The sequence below is a fragment of the Neoarius graeffei genome, chromosome 17, assembly GCF_027579695.1.
Source record: "Neoarius graeffei isolate fNeoGra1 chromosome 17, fNeoGra1.pri, whole genome shotgun sequence".
Lineage (NCBI taxonomy): Eukaryota > Metazoa > Chordata > Actinopteri > Siluriformes > Ariidae > Neoarius > Neoarius graeffei.
Genome location: NC_083585.1, coordinates 50777725 through 50798110, shown reverse-complemented (window position 1 = coordinate 50798110; position 20386 = coordinate 50777725). Strand labels below are relative to the sequence as shown.

The following is a 20386-nucleotide window of genomic DNA, read 5'->3' as shown; positions in this document are numbered from 1 at the left end:
TCATTTTCCAATAACAGTACATCCTGAAGTGTTTTATTCCTTTTATACGACACAATTTTTATTTATTACAAAATGCCACATTGTACATTACACTCCCCAGCTGCTTTATTAGGAGCACACATACACCTGCCGTTGTATGCAGTGATCTAAATCAGCCAATCCCTTGACAGCAGCACAATGCATCAAATCATGCAGATACAAATCAAGAGCTTCAGTTAATGTTCACAATGTTCAAACATCAGAATGTGAAAAATTGTGATCTCAAAGTGTGACTTTCTTTCACTGTGGCATGGGTGTTGGTTTGAGCCAGATGGACTGGTTTGAGTATTTCAGAAACTGCTGATCTCCTGGGGTTTCACACACAACAGTCTCAAGAATTTACACAGAATGGTGCGAAAAACAAAAAACATTGAGTGAGCAGTGACATTTCTGTGGGTGGCAACAAATGCCTTGTTCATAAGAGAGGTCAGAGGAAAATGACCAGATTGGTTCGAGATTTTTTTTTTTGCCAGGAAGGATATAGTAACTCATAGCAACTCTTTATAACCGTGGTGAGCAGAAAAGCATCTCAGCATGCGACAGCAGAACAACACATTAGGTTCCACTCCTGCAGCCAAGTACAGGAATCTTAGAATCAAGAACAAGTTCCTATTAAAGTGGCCAGTGAGTGTATGTTTATCTTTACATTTAACATTGTGGATTAAATGTAAAAGAAGTTGGTTCTTGTCATTACTTTCATTTTAACAGTTATAAATAGTATTTCCCTCATTATCTTCTCTTTTTTCCTCTTTCCTCAAGTTAATAAGAAAAAAACATCATGAAGACCTTCGAGTGTCATACAACTTAAAGCTTTACCCCTGACTACTTCTTCTTTTGGCTGCTCCCGATTAGGGGTCGCCACAGCGGATCTTTCATCTCCATTGCTCCCTGTCTTCCGCATCCTTCTCTACCACACCTGCCACTTTCATGTCCTCCCTCACCACATCCATGAATCTCCTCTTTGGCCTTCCTCGTTTTCGTTTGCCTGGCAGCTCCATCCTCAACATTCTCCTTCCCACATGCTCTGCATCTCTTCTCAGGATGTGTCCATACCATCTCAGTCTCATCTCTCTTAGCTTCATTCTCAAGCTCTCCACGTGTGCTGTCCCTCTGATGTGCTCGTTCCTTATCCTGTCCAACCTCCCATCGCAAACCTTAACATCCTCAACTCTGCCACCTCCAACTTTGCCTCCTGTCTCTTCGTTAAGGGTACGGTCTCCAATCCATACATCACAGCTGGTCTCACTACTATCTTATACATCTTACCTTTCACTTTTGCTGGGACTTTCCTATCACAACAGCTTTACCCCTGACTATTACATCCAAATTACTACATATGAGTGTTGTAGTCGAGACCACCTAAACCGAGACCAAGTCATGACAAAGACTAGAGTGTACAGAGACCAAGACAAGACCAAGACTTTGAGGGGTTGAGACCAAGTCAAGACCAAGACCAAGGCAGGGCAAGACCGAGTCAAAATCAGGACCAGACCGGTGTGTGTGAAGGGGGGTGGGGGAAAGGTGACGGCTGTTAACAGGAAGAAAAAATTCAAATTAGCAATGAATCACGGTATTGGTCGCATTTACATTCAATCACAGTCATGATGTTAACAAATAAATCAGACAATGAACAGGCAATTTAGTGAAATCCCCACACTTGTGGTCTTGAATGGTCTTGAAATAAAATCCTGAGTCCTTTATGTCCGAGAAAAAAATGTGGTCAAGTCCAAGATGAGACCAAGACCTTCAAAAAGTAGTCTCGAGACTGATCCCGAGACCAAGACCGGTCTCAAGTATGACAACACTACTCTATACAACACTCTGACGCACCTTCCATAAATGTGAATGTAATACGTAAATGTCTCATCCCACTCATTATCATCAGTGATTATATCAATAAGTGCCCGCATTTTCCTTAGATTTCCATAGATGTGAAGTTTCCACCAAGTTCCTGTGTATGTTGCTACTCCAGAAATAATGAAGTATTAGAATAAGGACATTAATATACATTGATATAAACCTGTGATTTGCCTTGCAACCAACTTACTATCAGAGCTGCTGTTATTAAGTACTTATTAACCTCACTTGCTCGGTCTTTACGGAAAAATATTGGCTCGGCCCATACAAAAAGACTGAGGTCTAATACAGGGATGTGATTTGGGGCTGGTGAAATTATCTGAAAATTTTAAGCGGGGGTCTGGGGGCCGCAGGCCCCCAGCTGGTCCAGGGCAGCGCCCTGGTGGGGGGACAAGGGGGGAAGCCCCCCGAAGCTCCTGGGTTTTTCTGACTTAAAAATTGTATTAAAATGGCAAGCAAAACACACAAGAAAAAACTTGTCATGATTAACAAATTCAAGCCAATTTAATGGTCAACATGCAACTCTGACACACACGGTCACTCTCTCTCACACACACTCTCTCACACACTCACTCTCACTCACACACACACACTCACTCACTCACTCACTCTCACACACACACTCACTCACTCACTCTCACTCACTCACTCTCACTCACACTCCCCCCAAAGAACCAGCGCGAGCAGGGCCCGCTAGCCTTGGGACGTAATTCGCCCCGAGGCAAGCCGCGGCGCTCCGCTTAGGTTTCGTTTCTATCCCGACTTTGGACGCTCGTAGCTCGGGCAGGGGAGGTCCCAATATCCCCAAACTTGACAGCCAGAGACCTCTGCCCTCTCCCCAAAGAACGAAATCGCTGAACAAATGTCTCACAGTCTTATGTCCAACGTCTGTAGCAACCTCTTTCTCCAACCATTCCCAGCGGAACTTGTTTTTCACTATTCTGTCGATTTCTTTAACTCGATTTGCATCTTTACGCTCGATCACGGAGGCTGCCATCTTTCAACTCTTTGTTTGAAGCGAGCTTACGTACAGCTAACAAGCGCGTTCATTGGTTGTTACAGAGCGATGGGCCAATCACGTACCTCGTTTAATCTCAATGACGTAATTGCGTAAATGACATAATTACGTCAATGAGATGAAATGAGGTACGTGATTGACCCATCGCTCTGTAACAACCAATGAACGCGCTCGCTTCAAACGAAGAGTTGAAAGATGGCAGCCTCCATGATTGAGGCATAAAGATGCAAATCCGAGGCTGCCATCTTTCAAACAAAGTCGGAATGAATAGGATACGAATGTGGATTTGAGGGAAAAATCGGAAACATTTTTTTTTTCAAGTTTTGAGGTGAAAAAAGCGGAATTCCGCGAATTCGCGGAAAAATCACATCCCTGCTAATATTTTCCCGTAAAGACCGAGCAAGCGAGATCAATAAGGAGTTTATTATTTGGCTTTTTTATTTCTAAGATTAAAATAGACACTCATTATAATGAAGTGTGATGCTGCTTTCAGTCAAGTCACATTTGTAACGTAGTTGAGTCACGCACGCAGAATAAACAGCTAGCGGTTTCAAAACTGAATTTTTCTTAGCGGTTAGCTGTTTCTGAATGCTCTTCATTGCTCATTTCTTGAATAACTCGGTGACACTTGTTTGTCTTTTGTGTTTCAGCCATTTTTGATTCTGTTTTGAGTCCCAATGAATCTTTTTTTGTCGTTTTGTTTTTGCTTGTCTTTTGTAATATTGAAAGCCGGTGCCTTGGAAAGTAAGTCTGTAATCACCCACAGGCATTATGGGAAAATTCTGCTCGCCAAGGAACCAATCAGAGCGCACGATTTTACCGGAAGTAACTCGTGCCATATAATAAAGTAAATTAATCAACACTATCTGAATACGTAATTAGAATAGTAAAAGAAAAATCATGTTATAAACATACTTGCAACATATCACCTCTGTTTCTTCCAGAAACTGAATGTAATATCGAGATAGTTTTGATATCACGCTGCACAATGTCTCGCCTGCAGAAAGATCTCATGATTATTAACCTTATGAGCTACACATTACAACCAATCAACTAAATTTCCTCTCAGATTTGAAGGATTTGTAGAAGAACCAAAGGTTAACGAAAGGCCTATGCAGGTTGCAAATCACTCACCTCATAGGACTGAATCAAAGCAAAACCAATCATCTGGGAGTCATCATTAATCCCACTGATTTGACTATTAGATCACTTGCATAAGTGGCCAAACCATGACTTTGACTATTAGATGAGTAGGCAGTGTGCAGAGTGTGTGGTGACTCAGGAATACAGGGACCTAAAGACCTGAACAGAACTGAGACCTTCAGAAATGACCAATAAGAAAAAAAAAAAAAACAGAAAAACAAAAGCACCAAGCAGGAGAGTCAAGTAAAGATCTATGACCTGTTATCCAACAGGGCCAATAAATAAGTTTGTACTTTTTGACAAAAAGGATGCTTGTCTGTCTCGGCCAGCTGTCACACTAGAGACTCAGGAGATGACGAAGGCTCAATGTACTGGAGGTTTTGGTCAAACTTTACACACAATCCAAAAGGGAATGCTGAATAACAGGAAGAGGGACAAAATATCCATGATACTATCAAGGCCAGAGGAAAAATCCAAAGAGCAGCCAAAATACCAGAGTAAAGACCAATGCACAGAGATGTCACTCAGGAAGCAATGGCTCAGAACTTGCAAATGTATGATTCAAACCTTGCAACATCACTGTGAACTTGATTGTCCTTATCCGGTTCATAAACAGGAAGTGATTGTGAAACAAGCTGTGGCATAGAATTCACAGGAGGGGGCCCTCTGTTGGTATGGATGTATCATGGTGTCATTGACTTGTCGATGATTCATTGTAAAATAGTTCTTTGGTTGTAAGTTGGGATCTAATGTGAAAATCTCACTTACTGTCAATTTAGGACCCAAGACAGACAATAACAATGCTCTGTCAAGGTCAAAATTTTTTCTCAGTGTGTGCATTTGGATTATGCCAAGTTCACAAGACAGATACATGTATGGTAGTGGCCAGTGGCGAGCCGTTAGTATGAGACCTGGGACTTGAGCTCAGCTAGACACCAAAAAAGCAACAGAGTGAAGGATTTTGCAAGGGATTAGCGGCAGGCTACTAGGTTGCTCCGTTGTGTATCGTTGTCGATGTTGATTTTAAAAGTAACTAAGTAAATTACACAGGGAAATGAATACTTAAGCATGAGTTAAAATACTGTAGTGAGCGTGCAATGTGGAAGAAGAGTCTGGAGACAGAAATCTTAGTTTCTCAGTCGTTAGTCTTTGCTACTTGCTCTCGACAGCACTGGCTTGACCACTTTATTAGCATTCGCTAACACTACTAATGAATGCTACACCAGCTGGAAGGTGACTTCACCACTGTGCTGACGGCGCTGACTTGCGAGTATGCTCTCGCTGGCCTTTGAGAAGGCCGAGGGTGATAAATCTTTGGTCCCTCTCACTATAAATCAAAATCTCTCATCTCATCTCATTATCTCTAGCCGCTTTATCCTGTTCTACAGGGTCGCAGGCAAGCTGGAGCCAATCCCAGCTGACTACGGTGCGAAAGGCGGAGTACACCCCGGACAAGTCGCCAGGTCATCACAGAGCTTAAATCAAAATCTGATTGGTTAATTCATCTGTCACTTCCTACATAAACATACACTGCCATGGCCTTCTGTCCTGGCAATGAAGTCCTAACCAATGAGTGAGCAGCTCTAAACTCTTCTCAGCCTAGAGACAACAAACAAAAAAATATCATTGGATAGCTCGATTTTAATGTTTTCAGGACAACGTTTTCACTTCTGAAGCAAATGTGATAGAAAATGAGGCCAAATTAGAATTCGAAGAAAATAATTATAATGAAATTATGAAAGAAATTAAGGAATGAAAGAAATTAAATATAATATTTGAAATGCTGATATGTTTGGGCCCTCTCTGGATGCCTAGAAGGCCCTGATGGTTCCTCTTTGGTAGTGGCAATGGTGAAGCGTAAACAAAGCATGCTATTAAAGCTTTAAATGCTATGTAGGCAGCTAATTAGAAAGCAATGCTCCGATCAAACATGGCAAGTTTGTTTATCATTACGACAACATGAAATTATTTCATGCATCCTAACTAAGGAGCTACAAACCCTTGCTGCATTGCTGTACAAAAACCTGGATCACACTGATCGATGACATAGGCAAAGCTCAGCCATTTTCTTCAATTACAGGTCTATCATTAGTGGATCTTCAACATTCAGTCTGACATGAAGAATGCATGTTATCACATAGTCTGTTACAGAATTCAGCCAGGGCCATGTCAGGACTACGCTGTGAGAAACGCTGTAATCGTACATTCTACATCCAGGTTTACTCACCAGTGGCTCGGCCATGACAAGTCGGATTTTGCGCTCGGAAAGCGTGGCGAAGTTGGCAAACAGGCTCTTGAGGACGTACTCGCCAGGGCGGCTCTCGGGATCCACGTTGATGGACATCATGGTCCCGGGGCCCTTCTCGCTATGAGAGTGGTACACAGAAGACACAGGAGGCTTGCTGTATCCAGGAGAGGCTGCCAAAGATAACACAGAAATACACGTTAACAAACATTTGGCTGGGAATGTGAGAATCTGAAATAGTTCAAACCGAGTTCAAACCAAGTACATATGGCAAGATTGAGATGTTTCCTCTTTCTATTTTTTGAAAAGACATCATAACCCATGTGCTATACAGTGAAAAAAAACCCCAAACTTGTCAAGCTACAGTGTCAGACGTTAAGTCATTTCCATGTTCTCTGTCTCTCGAACAAACACAGCTGAACACATGGGTCACTCTTATCTCAGCGCAGACAAACGGAAGTAAAACGCCCAGACTCACAGCTGCTGTTCACATTCCTCCACTGAAATGTGACATCATTACCATGTAAGGCAAAAAAAAAAAAGTGCCTAAATTTGAGACAAAGAGAAAATTCACAAATAACTGCAACCACATTTTCTTAGAAATGAAAACGCTTATCTTTCCTGCATGGATGAACACCAGCGTAAGTTCAATGCACACTTTTGTAAGATCGACATCCTAATTCTGCATTTTCATGTTAATGTGTGTGAGAAAAAGAGCTTATTCATTCGGAGCGCTGCATTTTGAATACATTTACATCATCTCATCTCATTATCTCTAGCTGCTTTATCCTGTTCTACAGGGTCGCAGGCAAGCTGGAGCCTATCCCAGCTGACTACGGGCGAAAGGCGGGGTACACCCTGGACAAGTCGCCAGGTCATCACAGGGCTGACACATAGACACAGACAACCATTCACACTCACATTCACACCTACGGTCAATTTAGAGTCACCAGTTAACCTAACCTGCATGTCTTTGGACTGTGGGGGAAACCGGAGCACCCGGAGGAAACCCACACGGACACGGGGAGAACATGCAAACTCCGCACAGAAAGGCCCTCGCCGGCCACGGGGCTCGAACCCGGACCTTCTTGCTGTGAGGCAACAGCGCTAACCACTACACCACCGTGCCGCCCCACATTTACATCAGTGAGATAAAATATCAAGATAAATTTTATCCAGTATATGGTACAATGCAATGTAAAGAATAAAACAAAGCATGACGTGCTTTTATAGAAATAGAACCAACAACTATACAGTATATTTTTATTAATTAAAGAATGATGCCTCATTGTTTTTATCCATTAATAAGTATGTTTAATTTTGTGGAACATCTCCAAAACAAGTTCGCTCTTTTAATCACTCATATTAATAGATATAAACAGTCGTTCCTTCACCAGCCTCTTGTTTTTTCTTTCTTGAAGGCAAAAAATGCAGCTTATCTATCAATATCACAAAGAACCCGCAAATCCCTCCATCCTGAAGACTTCCCCATGTCGGAAAACACCAGCGTAAGTTGTACAGGAAACTCCTTCCGCAAATATGAAATAAACTTCTCACAGCAAATTTAATTTATGCTGGCAGCACTGGTGTAAGTTGTTACCCTCACTCAGGATCTTTCTCTCTTCTTCTTCTTCTCACTCAATTTTCAACCAATCATCATCAAATTTCACATGCAGAATATCTCTGGGCTGAATTACATTGCTATGACTTTTGGTGCTGATCTGGATCACCGAACCGGAATGATCCATGAAAAACGGGATTTTTTTCAATCAGTTATAACGCTGTCAATTCTCATGATTTTTTCAATCACTTTTTTATTTTGTTCAGGGCGGCAGGGCGCAACTTTTCCTCACTAAGCGTCATTCTCTATCTCTTACCGTTCCGGATCTATAGGGTACGGTGACCAGATGTCCTGGTGTGTAAGAGCTTGTGCAAATTACTGTGACTTCAGTCACAGTCTCTATCTAATTGTAAGTTGTTTCTGTGTAAGTAGAAACAATAACAAGCGCTTGAATATAAACCTGTGATTTGCCTTGCAGCCAGAATTAATGTAAGAGCTGCTCGTAGAGAAAATTAATGAATACATTTTGATCAATCGGTTTTGAGCATTCATTTAGTAGTACTGCTGTATAACTACAGTTAATGTGAAATATTATTGTAAACTCAAAGAGGTTTTGGAGTTATTAAGCTTGTTATTAAGGAAAAATTCACTATTATTTCCGAAGATATATTTTTACTGAGATACATAATCATTTTCTGACCAAAAAAACCCCCCCTTCACTTCACTAGTGAGCATGTAAGAGCAATATTCTTCCATGATTTTTTTTACACTTCCACACACAGGTGCTACTGTACACAGCAGAAGTGTTAAAGGAGGGAAACAAGCCAAAACACTCACCCAGTTAGAGCACACAGAGAGCTTCGAGCTGAACACCAAAAGCACACATCTTTAAAACCGACTCCCTTTCACTGTATCCCAAAATTCCTCTCAGAATCCTCCATCCCATTTTTTTTAAAAATAAAGTGTATAAAGTATATGCATGCATGAACTACTTCATACAGAGTAACCCTCCCTCTCTCTCTCTCTCTCTCTCTATGGCAACATACCCAGGCCCTTGATGAAGCTGACCACGCTGGCTTTGCTCCAGCACATGGCTGTACCGTCCATAGTGGGACACCGGTATACCGTATCCATTCTTGCTAACTTTCACATCACACGTCGTTATCAGCCGTTCCTACTGCATCTCCGACTTGCTGCGTTCCCACACACAGCCTCCATCTCTGTCTGTGCCTTCAGCACAGGGCAGGATGTTTTCCACGGCAGCTTGTTGCCAGACGTCTCTGTGCAGAAGTGTGATCAGTTTGTGGCTCGTGAATCTGAAGGTCAGGTTGGAATTTTAAGCTGGGGGCCCGGGCATGTGTGGAGGACTGACACACTGCAGCGGCATAGCTGCTTGGCTATATTTATCCCTGAGTACACACTATACTGAGAGATCAACCCACCCATACCAGCAGTGTAAACAACTCCCAACAACACACACACACACACGAACACAGTTCAGCTCTTGACAGGCCACAGTCAACCTTTTTACACTTTTTTTCCCCAGAAAATGCTGATGAGTTCAGCCAACTACATGCTTACAAAGGCAAAAAAAAGTAGATGTAAAAAAAAAAAAATGCAAATCTAATTTTATAATATCTCAAGATTCTGTCCTCATGAGAAGTTACAACCGGAGAACTGTCGAAAGGTAGCCCTTTAACACATTTAACCCCATACGCTCATCAGATACATGAGTACATAAATTAAAACTGTTTTGGTAAACTGTATTAACTGAATTATAAGGAATAAAATACGACCAGGAATGCTGTTATCGGAAAATAATCCATGACAAGGAATAACACCTGGAAGACCAGCACATCCCAAAGTGTTCTTTTGCTCTTGCACAGTTGCATTTTCTTCCCGTTTATTAAAGAGCAATGTCATGCTTTTAACTTTTTTATAGCTACAGTTAATGTTGTGGAACATCGGTGAGACAAGTTACTTCCTGTTATCATTTACATTCTCACAGCCATTTCCTCACCAGCCTCTCATTTTTCTCTCTCTTGAAGTCAATAAGACAAAAAGCTACAGCTGGTCATTTCACTAAGAAACCACAAAGCACAAACGCCTCTGTCCTGAAGGCTTTCCCATGATGCAAAATGTACTCACAGTTAAATAAACATCTCCTTACATCAATCTTCACCATATATAACAGTTATTCCACAAAATCAAGTCGTACATGAGCTGATAGCCGACGAGGCGCATAGCACCGAGTTGGCTATAAGCCACGGACGACGAGATTGAGTGGAATAACTGTTTTATTCTATCCACATTCACTGGATTTTGAGAAACGGATCATTTTTATTTTTATTTTTTGCAAATTTGATAAATAAAAACTTTATACAAAACATCCGACAAAACCATTTCTGATTAGAATGTAAACAAACCGGCGAAATGACAGTAACAAGTTGTGAAAAATGCGATAATAATAATAATTCTTGAAAAATAAAAAAGATACGTTCTTCCCATCAAATACTTTCATTCCATATTTTGTTGCTTTTTTTGTATTTTTTGGAGTTTTGTTTTCAAGTTGAGTTTTTATTTCGTCCTCAGTTGGTTCAGTAACACACTCCGCCATTTTGTTTTTCTCTACTCATGGTATATAAGCTAATATCCCAGGAGTAGAGTAGCCAATCAAAGCGCACAATTGCTCATATCCAGTGATGGTAGATAGAATAGCAATGATTATACAAATATTTTCCTTTGTTAAATAACAGCACTTTAAAAAAAATCATTTATTATTAGGCTTAAATTATGTGGGGCGTCTGCCATATAGGTCCCTGTGGATGAGCCGTTACTATAGAAGCAATAATGTATACAAATGAGTTATTATCATTATAAACCTGTGATTTGAACTACAACCAAAACTACTGTTATACAATTGAAAATGAATCCACACCTTCACATTTGAGAACTATGACGGCATATGAGGGACACTGGGTTTGTTGGTTAAAATTTTTAAAAATAAATAAATAAATAAAATTAAAAAAGGAGTGGTAATATTCCAAGACATAAACTCAGAATCATAATAAATTTCCATGAAAAAAACCCTCTGATAATCTCTGAGATTATAAAGTCATAATGTCACGAGAAAAAACAAACAAACTGGAAAATAGTGAGGTTTTTTTGTGCACTATGGAGCTGAAGGAAGGGGTAATATTCTGAGAAAAAAAAAGTTTCTGAGATTAAAGTCGTCACTTTACAAGAAAAAACTTGGATACTCTGAAATTATAACGTCATAAATTTGCAAGAAAAAAACCCTCAGAAATTCTGAGATCATCTCATCTCATCTCATTATCTGTAGCCGCTTTATCCTGTTCTACAGGGTCGCAGGCAAGCTGGAGCCTATCCCAGCTGACTACGGGCGAAAGGCGGGGTACACCCTGGACAAGTCGCCAGGTCATCACAGGGCTGACACATAGACACAGACAACCATTCACACTCACATTCACACCTACGGTCAATTTAGAGTCACCAGTTAACCTAACCTGCATGTCTTTGGACTGTGGGGGAAACCGGAGCACCCGGAGGAAACCCACGCGGACACGGGGAGAACATGCAAACTCCGCACAGAAAGGCCCTCGCCGGCCACGGGGCTCGAACCCGGACCTTCTTGCTGTGAGGTGACAGTGCTAACCACTACACCACCGTGCCGCCCCATTCTGAGATCATAATGTCACAAATTCATGCAAACAAACAAGCAAAAAAAAAAAAAACACCCACTTTGCTTCGCAAAGCTGAATCAACGTTATCACACTACAGACACCAAGGCTGAGCTGAGAGTCATGGGAAATGCAGTCTCTCCTCCTCGATCATGCAACATCTACACTACTAAAGGAAGGCTGTCTGTCTCTCTGTCTGTCTGTTCACCTGTGCAAATCGACATGGTTGGACGCACATACTCTATACTTCGCACATGGATTGGTGAAACCCCAGAGGGGCCCAAGACAACCTTTTCGATTTTCCAAAACATGGAATTAGTGCTAATCCAACACATTATTCATTTCACATAGGCTACATGCTCGTGCTAACACACTGCGTGTAGTCTCGGCGGGGAATCCCCTCCCCGACTCGCCTGAGAGTTTCAATTGTACAGGACCTCGCAATCAATGCTCCTCACCGGAGACTTTCGCAAGGGCCGAGTCTACTTCACTGAGGAGACACGGGGAGCGATATACATCGTTTTGACAGAACACAGTGAAAACGTATATATCACACGTGTCTACTCAACTCTCCACTGGGCCATTCAGAAGAAATCAGGTTCACGGGCCATAACTACGAGTAAAAGAATAAAGCACAAAGAGATTTTCAACTACATTTCTCAGAATGCACTGCAGCCAGGAAGCAAGGATTGTTGTCTCAGAGAATATCTGAGTTTTATTTATGCATGCTTTTCTGAAGTCTTTTGTTTATAAGTTGAGGTAGTGTTCACTTCTTTCTTCATCTAGCAGCTGAAATGCTTTTTGGGGTGAAACGGCTGGCATTGCTAATGTTGAGGAGAGACAGAAAATTAAACAAGATGGCAGACCAAGGTTCAAGATTTTAGTTTAAAAAATTAGGGTGCAAAACAGGTTTCCGTAGTGGTTTTGGGACAGTAACACTGATTGGCTGTGTTTATTATTCGTCTCAGATTCCAAATGCCTGTGAATGAGCGATAACATGTTTGTGAATTAATATAAGCCTATCATTCATGTTGCATTCAGTAATACACACACACACACACACACACACACGTGTGCATACCACTTACAGTAACGAGGAAGATACAAAAATGCAAATGATTTTTTTTCAAAAAAGGTTCTGTATTATTACCTCACCCGCGATGGAGTAAGCGGGGTGAGCTATTGTAATCAGTGCAGTTTGTTTGTTTTTTGTTTGTGTGTCTGTCTGTTAACAATCTAGCGTCTAGACGGTTGCACCAATTGACTTCAAATTTCCGGGGTAGGTGGGCAATGGTCCATAGATTACCTGATTAAATTTTGGGGGTATTCAGGTCAAGGTCAAGGTCACCAGAAAGGTCAACCTTTCGGTCAAAATAACATTTTCCATGATAACTCAAAAACAGTTCCTGATAGACAAATGTTTACTATTATGAGCATATAGGAACTCCCATATAGCCTTTCATTTGGCACCATGATCTTTGACCTTGAGTGATCCTGAAAGGTCAAACTCAAGGTCACAGATTTTCAGAGGGCTGTAACTTGAAAATGGTTGATGGTAGACAGATATTTACCATTATCAACTTATAGGGAGTGCCATATGGGCTTTCATTTGGCACCATGATCTTTGACCTTGAATGACTCTGAAATGTCAAACTCAAGGTCATGGATTTTCACAGGACTATAACCTGACAGCTGATGATTGAAAAACATTACCGTTATCAACATATAGGTATAAAATAAGTGCTGCCGGGCGAGGTTTGTTTTGCCTGGTGACACTTGGTGACCAGTATGTTGAGTATGTAAGAGTTAAAATCCCAAATCAGTCATTAATTCCCAGATTTTTCCCAGATTTATAGCTACATAAAATGCTGTTTTAGAAAAGGGAAAATATAAAAATAGAATACAAGCGTGAGCGCCCCCCCCCCCCCCCCCCCCCACTCATAAAATCATGGACTGACTGTCCTAGTGAGGACCTTCTAAATAATTTATCTAATTAATGATATGCCTAAACCTGAACCTAGCAAATATTAACCCCAGTAACCAAAAGGAAACTTTTTGGCTCTTTCAGTTACAAAAGTTTCCACAAGGTTAAAACTATCAGATATTCCTCTCCTTGTGGGGACATTTGGTTCTCATCAAGATATAAAAAACATCTCCCCAAACACACACATGGGCTCATACTGTACATGCATCCACAAAATTATCCAAACTTCCTGCTTCAGCTTCACCATGGGAAAAATCTTCCTTCACTGTAAATAGTGTAGGATGTTCTTTAATAATTAACTCTATAAACGGTCCTCCAGGAAACTGTATAATTATGAAGAAATGGGAACTCAAAATCCCCCTCCATTCTCAGATGTTTATCGGATCAACACATTTAGAACAACCAACCTCGCAGCCCACACATTTGATATTTCAGACTGTTCTCACAGCACAGAGCGGGTCATGAGTGAGTGAAGCACACAAATCTTAGGCTACGTTCATACCATTACCAGGTTGAAGTGACACAAATCCTATTTTATATCTGAGAAACGGTCATGTGACATGAATGAGAACGACCAAATCAAAATTGACGTGGCTTTGTGTTGTTGGCACAAGTCATGATGATCATTCAGTGTCAGCAATGCAGCAAAACAACAAAGGAGGGCACTGAAGGGTAGAGAAGCAGCCTCGGGCCCAAAGGGTCACCAGTTTGATTCCTGGAACCGGCAGGAAAAATGTGAGGGGAGTTGAGTGAATGAACAGCACTTTCTCTTCCCTCTGTATCATGGCTGAAGTGCCCTTGAGCAAGGCACCTAACCCCCAACTACTCCCTGGGCACTGTGGTATAGCTGCCCACTGCTCTGGGTATGTGTGTGTGTGCTCGTGTGTGCATGTCTGTGTTTACCGCTTCAGATGGGTTAAATGCAGAGGAGGAATTTCACTGTGCATGAGTGTACATGTGATAAATAAAGGCATCTTCTTCTTCTTCTGCAAAGAGGACAAAATATGTTTGTTGGTGAGTTCCAGCAAACCTGGAAGGAACGTACCAAAACAGAAAAGTGGAATGAAATAATTGACCAAGAAGTTGATGCGTGGATGCAGGGCGGTTCAGCAGACAAGTTTATTCTCATTAAAGACAAATATAGGCAGAAGTGCAAAAAGTACTGAGAAATTATACGAAATAAAAGGACAGATAATGTGTCAAGATGTTACTCAAGTAAAAATCGAAGAATATGGTCAAAAAATCTACTCAAGCCAAAGTCAAGAAGTTGCTCGAGTATGAAAAAGTAAATTAGTAAATGAAGAGTTTGGTTCCAGGTGGCACGGTGGTGTAGTGGTTATCGCTGTTGCCTCACAGCAAGAAGGTCCTGGGTTTGAGCCCAGCTACCGGCAAGAGCCTTCCTGTGTGGAGTTTGCATGTTCTCCCCGTGTCTGCGTGGGTTTCCTCCGGGTGCTCTGGTTTCCTCCACAATCCAAAGACATGCAGGTTAGGCAAATTGGTGGCTCTAAATTGACTGTGAACGGTTGTTTGTCTCTGTGTGTCAGCCCTGCGATGACCTGGCGACTTGTCCAGGGTGTACCCCGCCTCTCACCCATAGTCAGCTGGGATAGGCTTCAGCTTGCCTGCGACCCTGCACAGGATAAGTGGCTACAGATAATGGATGGAGTTTGGTTCCAAAACGCTATATATCCAATTCCATTGTTTTGAGAAAAATCACTTTTTCTGACTATGGGAAGTAATAAAAGGAAAACCACTGTATCCTGTTTTAAAATGTATTGACTAACTCCTTAATGATCAAAAACTTCAACAATGAAATCCAGAACTAATTAACAGCTTTGAACTGAGCCAAATAATAATTTTTTTGTCACATCACATCACACATCACATTATCTCTAGCTGCTTTATCCTTCTACAGGGTCGCAGGCAAGCTGGAGCCTATCCCAGCTGACTACGGGCGAAAGGCGGGGTACACCCTGGACAAGTCGCCAGGTCATCACAGGGCTGACACATAGACACAGACAACCATTTACACTCACATTCACACCTACGGTCAATTTAGAGTCACCAGTTAACCTAACCTGCATGTCTTTGGACTGTGGGGGAAACCGGAGCACCCGGAGGAAACCCACGCGGACACGGGGAGAACATGCAAACTCCGCACAGAAAGGCCCTCGCTGGCCACGGGGCTCGAACCCGGACCTTCTTGCTGTGAGGCGACAGCGCTAACCACTACACCACCGTGCCGCCCCATGTTCTTTCATGACAGATTATTTTATTTTATCAATTATTTATTTTTTTAGATTATTTTATCAAAATTATTCATAATTCAGCGTGAAACTGTCCAATAAATGCGAGAAGTGATGAAGCGATTTCCAACTTCATGGGTGCAGCCATCTTAGAAGACTTCATGCCAAAGGCGACCTCTGATTGGCCGAATAGATAGGTCTGGTTTTGAGAAAAATTGGTGATGGTGCTTGTTGCGTTTTGGAACGAAAGGCTGTAATGCAGTGTGTAAATCAATGGCAGATATTGTGTTTTGGCGAAAACTGAATATGGTACGAGTAAGATATAATAATTGCTGATGGTTTGGTGGCGGGAGTTTCAATTTTTCAAATTTGGCATTTATCACGTTTTGGAACCAAACTCTTCAAATATACTATTTACTTAACTTATAAATAATTCAATAAATAACTATTTCATTGTATGCCTTCTTTTATTTGTTTGTTTATTTGTTTGTTTGTTTCTGACTTTCTATATTTTTAGCTATTAACTCTGTAAAGCACTCTGGTCAAACCACTGGTTGTTTTAAAAATTTGCGATATAAATAAAGCATACATGTCAACCTTTGGTCAATCAAACCTGTATAACCAACCTCCAAAATCCGTATTTCCCTTATAAAATCCTTATAAGATGCAAATTAAAATAATTTACCTAAAATTTGAATGATAATTTACAATGATATATCCAAGTTACTTTAAACCTTCAGAATGAATACAAAGCTCCAATGTTTGACAAAAACACAAAGTGTCACTCTAATGTTCTGAATTGTACTCCATGACAGTTTTTAGCAGTCTGCACCAATACCTCACTAGGCTGCCTGTCACAGCAAGTGTCTGTGTTGATCTTGCCGGAGTGCCCATTCAGAATCTTTTCAGTCGCTATTGAAAGTCGCTCAGGTGGAAATACGTGTTTCAAACAAAATGTAACTTCCCGGTTGGCGGGATTCTCGCAATGCGGTGTGCGCATGATCAAAAGTGGAACGAAGTCTCGCTACCACAAGATAACGCGCGATTTCATAAGACTCTTTACTGGCTGTCTGTGCTTTGTGTGGTGTACAGTACGTTTGTAAATGTTATGCACTCTTTTATCATTGTGGGAATTGATTATAGCTCTAAATAAATATTGAAGTTTTTTTAAAGAATCCGTATAACTTTATGCTCCCACTTGGGCAAATTATCAAGAACAATTCAATTTTATATCACTGCTATGCAGATGATACCCAAATTTATCTTGCTCTATCACCTAATGATTATGCCCCCCTTGAATGTCTCTACCAGTGTATCGATCAAATCAACAACTGGATGTCACAAAATTTTCTTCAGCTGAACACAGATAAAACAGAAGTAATTCTATTTGGAAAAAAAGATGAAAGACTCAGGATTACCACTATTCTTGACACAAAGGGGATTAAAACAAAAGAAATGGTTAAAAATCTTGGTGTTTTCATTGACAGCGAGCTAAACTTTGACAGGCACATGAAAGCAATCACTAAAACAGCATTTTATCACCTAAAAAACATTTCCAAACTAAGAGGACTTATGTCAAAAAATGATCTGGAAAAACTTATACATGCCTTCATCTCTAGTAGGGTTGATTACTGCAATGGCCTTTTCACAGGCCTGCCAAAAAAACCCGTCAAACGACTTCAGCTGGTTCAAAATGCAGCGGCGAGGGTTCTCACACGAACAAAAAGAAGAGAGCACATTACTCCAATTCTAAGGTCCCTTCACTGGCTTCCAGTAAGCTACAGAATTGACTTTAAAGCATTGCTGCTGGTGTACAAATCTCTAAATGGTACAGGGCCCAATTACCTCTCTGATATGTTGCAGCGGCCTAACCCAATCAGATCTACCAGATCGCAGCAGAAAAATTTACTGTTAAAGCCTGTTGTTAAAACAAAGTGTGGTGAAACAGCTTTTAGCTACTATGCAGTACTGCTATGGAATCAACTCCAAGAGGACATCAAAAATGCTCCTGCTGTTGGCAGCTTCAAATCTAGACTAAAGACCAAGCTGTTTTCAGATGCTTTCTGCTAAATTATTAATATTGCCATCTCTACATGTTTTAAACTCTTTACTTTTACAGTCTCTCCATGTTTTAAATTTTACTTAACTTTTATTCTATTTTATTCTGCTGTTTTTTTTAATTGAGCTTTTATCTCATTTTATTATTTTATTTCTACTATTGTTTAATTCTTATTAATTTTCTTCCCCATTTATTTTATGTAATTTTATTTTCTATTGTTTACTGTTTTGCTTTTACTTCTGTAAAGCACATTGAACTGCCACTGTGTATGAAATGTGCTATATAAATAAACTTGCCTTGCCTTTATTTGTACGCCCGTATACTACGTTCATCTCATCTCATCTCATCTCATCTCATTATCTCTAGCCGCTTTATCCTTCTACAGGGTCGCAGGCAAGCTGGAGCCTATCCCAGCTGACTACGGGCGAAAGGCGGGGTACACCCTGGACAAGTCGCCAGGTCATCACAGGGCTGACACATAGACACAGACAACCATTCACACTCACATCTATGGTCAATTTAGAGTCACCAGTTAACCTAACCTGCATGTCTTTGGACTGTGGGGGAAACCGGAGCACCCGGAGGAAACCCACACGGACACGGGGAGAACATGCAAACTCCACACAGAAAGGCCCTCGCCGGCCCCGGGGCTCGAACCCAGGACCTTCTTGCTGTGAGGCGACAGCGCTAACCACTACACCACCGTGCCGCCCTATATTACGTTTATTGAATCAAATCCATATAAAATACGGACATTCCGTATAGGCTGACATGTATGATAAAGTGACTTGACTAAATGCTTTAACTGTAGAAATTGCATGGCTCACAGCACTGACATGACTGGATTGAAACTTTTTTTTTTTTTCTAAATTGATGCATTTGATTGGCTGCTTTAAACTGTTTGTTTCAGTTAGGCACTGACTGAACTGATGATCACATCATCAGCTTTTCTTTGGCTAATCAGACACAAGGTACACCACACCACACCACTTGCTGGAGCAGTTGGGGGTAATGTGCCTTGCGAAAGGGCACTTCAGCCAGTCCTGCTGGTCTTGGGAATCAAACCAGCCACCTTTTGGGCCCAAATCTGCTTCTCTAACCATTAGGCCATGGCTTCCCCAAATCGTACATGAGTCAAGATCACTCATGGATAGCATGCACTCATTGGCTGTATGAGAAAAGAAGAGATTTGTAACATACTTTGAAGACTGAAATAAAAATATAAGGAATAAAAATCATGGAAATGTAAATAAGAGTACAAGTATTCAGTTTCAATAATACTTGAGTAAAGTGTAAATATGGCAAAATAATACTTAAGTACTGAAGTACCAGTACTCAAGTATTTTCCACTCCTAGATATGGGTCACCCATGATTACAAAATAGCGAAATCCAATATGAATGAAAAATCAAAATTGTGCAATGAAGCTTGTAATGTGAAAATAGCCCCGTCATCCCTAATATATCAGGCAAAAGTTTGTAAACCCCTACTCATTCATAGGTTTTTCTGTATTTTGTATTTTCTACATTGTAGAACAATACTGAAGACATCAAAACTATGAAATAACACATGGAACATACAGTCCTGTGCAAAAATCTTCCGCACATGTAAAGAAATGCTATAGACCAAAAATGCCTTAAAAATAATGAAATGAAATGTTTCAATATTGAAAAAAAAACTATAAAAAGTAATCAGTAAGCCATAATAAATGAAACAAAGTCAATTTGGCGTGAGACGACCCTTTGCTTTAAAAAAAATGGCAGTCTTAGGTCCAGTGAGGTCAGTTTTATGTGGAAATGAGCTGTAGGTTTTACTGAGCATCTTACAGAACCAGCCCCAGTTCTTCTGGACACTTTGACTGTCACACTTGCTTCTTAATTTTGCACCAAAACTCAGTAGCCTTCAGTATGTTTTCTTTTTTAATCTGAAAAGTGCTCGCTTATGTAAATGCTGCTCAGATACAAACATTTTTTCCCCTGTAATATTTAATTTTGTGCTGGAAAACAAGCATTTGGACTCTAACATGTTTTTGTTTTGACTCGATAATGTAGACGTCATAAAATAGAAATCTATAACAAAGTTTGTATGAAATAAAATAAAATAGGGTGACGAAGAATTTTGCACAGTACTGGATATGGAATTATGTGGTTAACAAAAAAGTGTTAAAAAACAAAAAACATGTTCCATATTTTAATTCTTCAAAATATCAAGCGTTTACCTTGATGACGCTTTACACGCGATTGGCGTTATCTTAACCAGCTTCGTGAGGTCGTCACTTGGAATGTTTTTTAATTAACAGGTGTGCCTCGTCAAAAGTCAATTAGTGGACAAGTTTCTTGTCTTCTTAACGTGTTTGTGATCAAACAGTAAATAGTAAATAATAATAATACAGTAAATAGCCCTATTCCACAACTGTAGTAATCCATATTACGTCAAGAACCGCTCAACTAAGTAACGAGAAATGACATCCATCATTACTTTAAGACATAAAGTGTCTTTTAATTAATAAAAATAAAGAAGAAACATTGAATTAG

General features: G+C 40.6%; 1 protein-coding gene across 7 annotated transcripts in view; it reads right to left on the bottom strand.

The window, feature by feature from the left end:
* frya (furry homolog a (Drosophila)) overlaps positions 1–20386 on the bottom strand; it is a 237667-nt gene that overhangs the window by 175311 nt on the left and 41970 nt on the right. For 5 of the 7 annotated variants that reach the window (XR_009650200.1, XR_009650199.1, XM_060897703.1 and 2 more), the window contains exon 2: positions 6285–6475. Coding sequence is in view for 5 of the 7 variants with exons in the window: in XM_060897703.1 (XP_060753686.1) it covers positions 6285–6475 (191 nt within the window). In the remaining 2 variants the exon portion in view is untranslated. Of the gene's footprint in view, positions 1–6284; positions 6476–8700; positions 8835–8909; positions 9204–20386 lie in introns of those variants that run through there. The other 2 variants (XM_060897702.1, XM_060897704.1) reach the window with 2 other exon arrangements.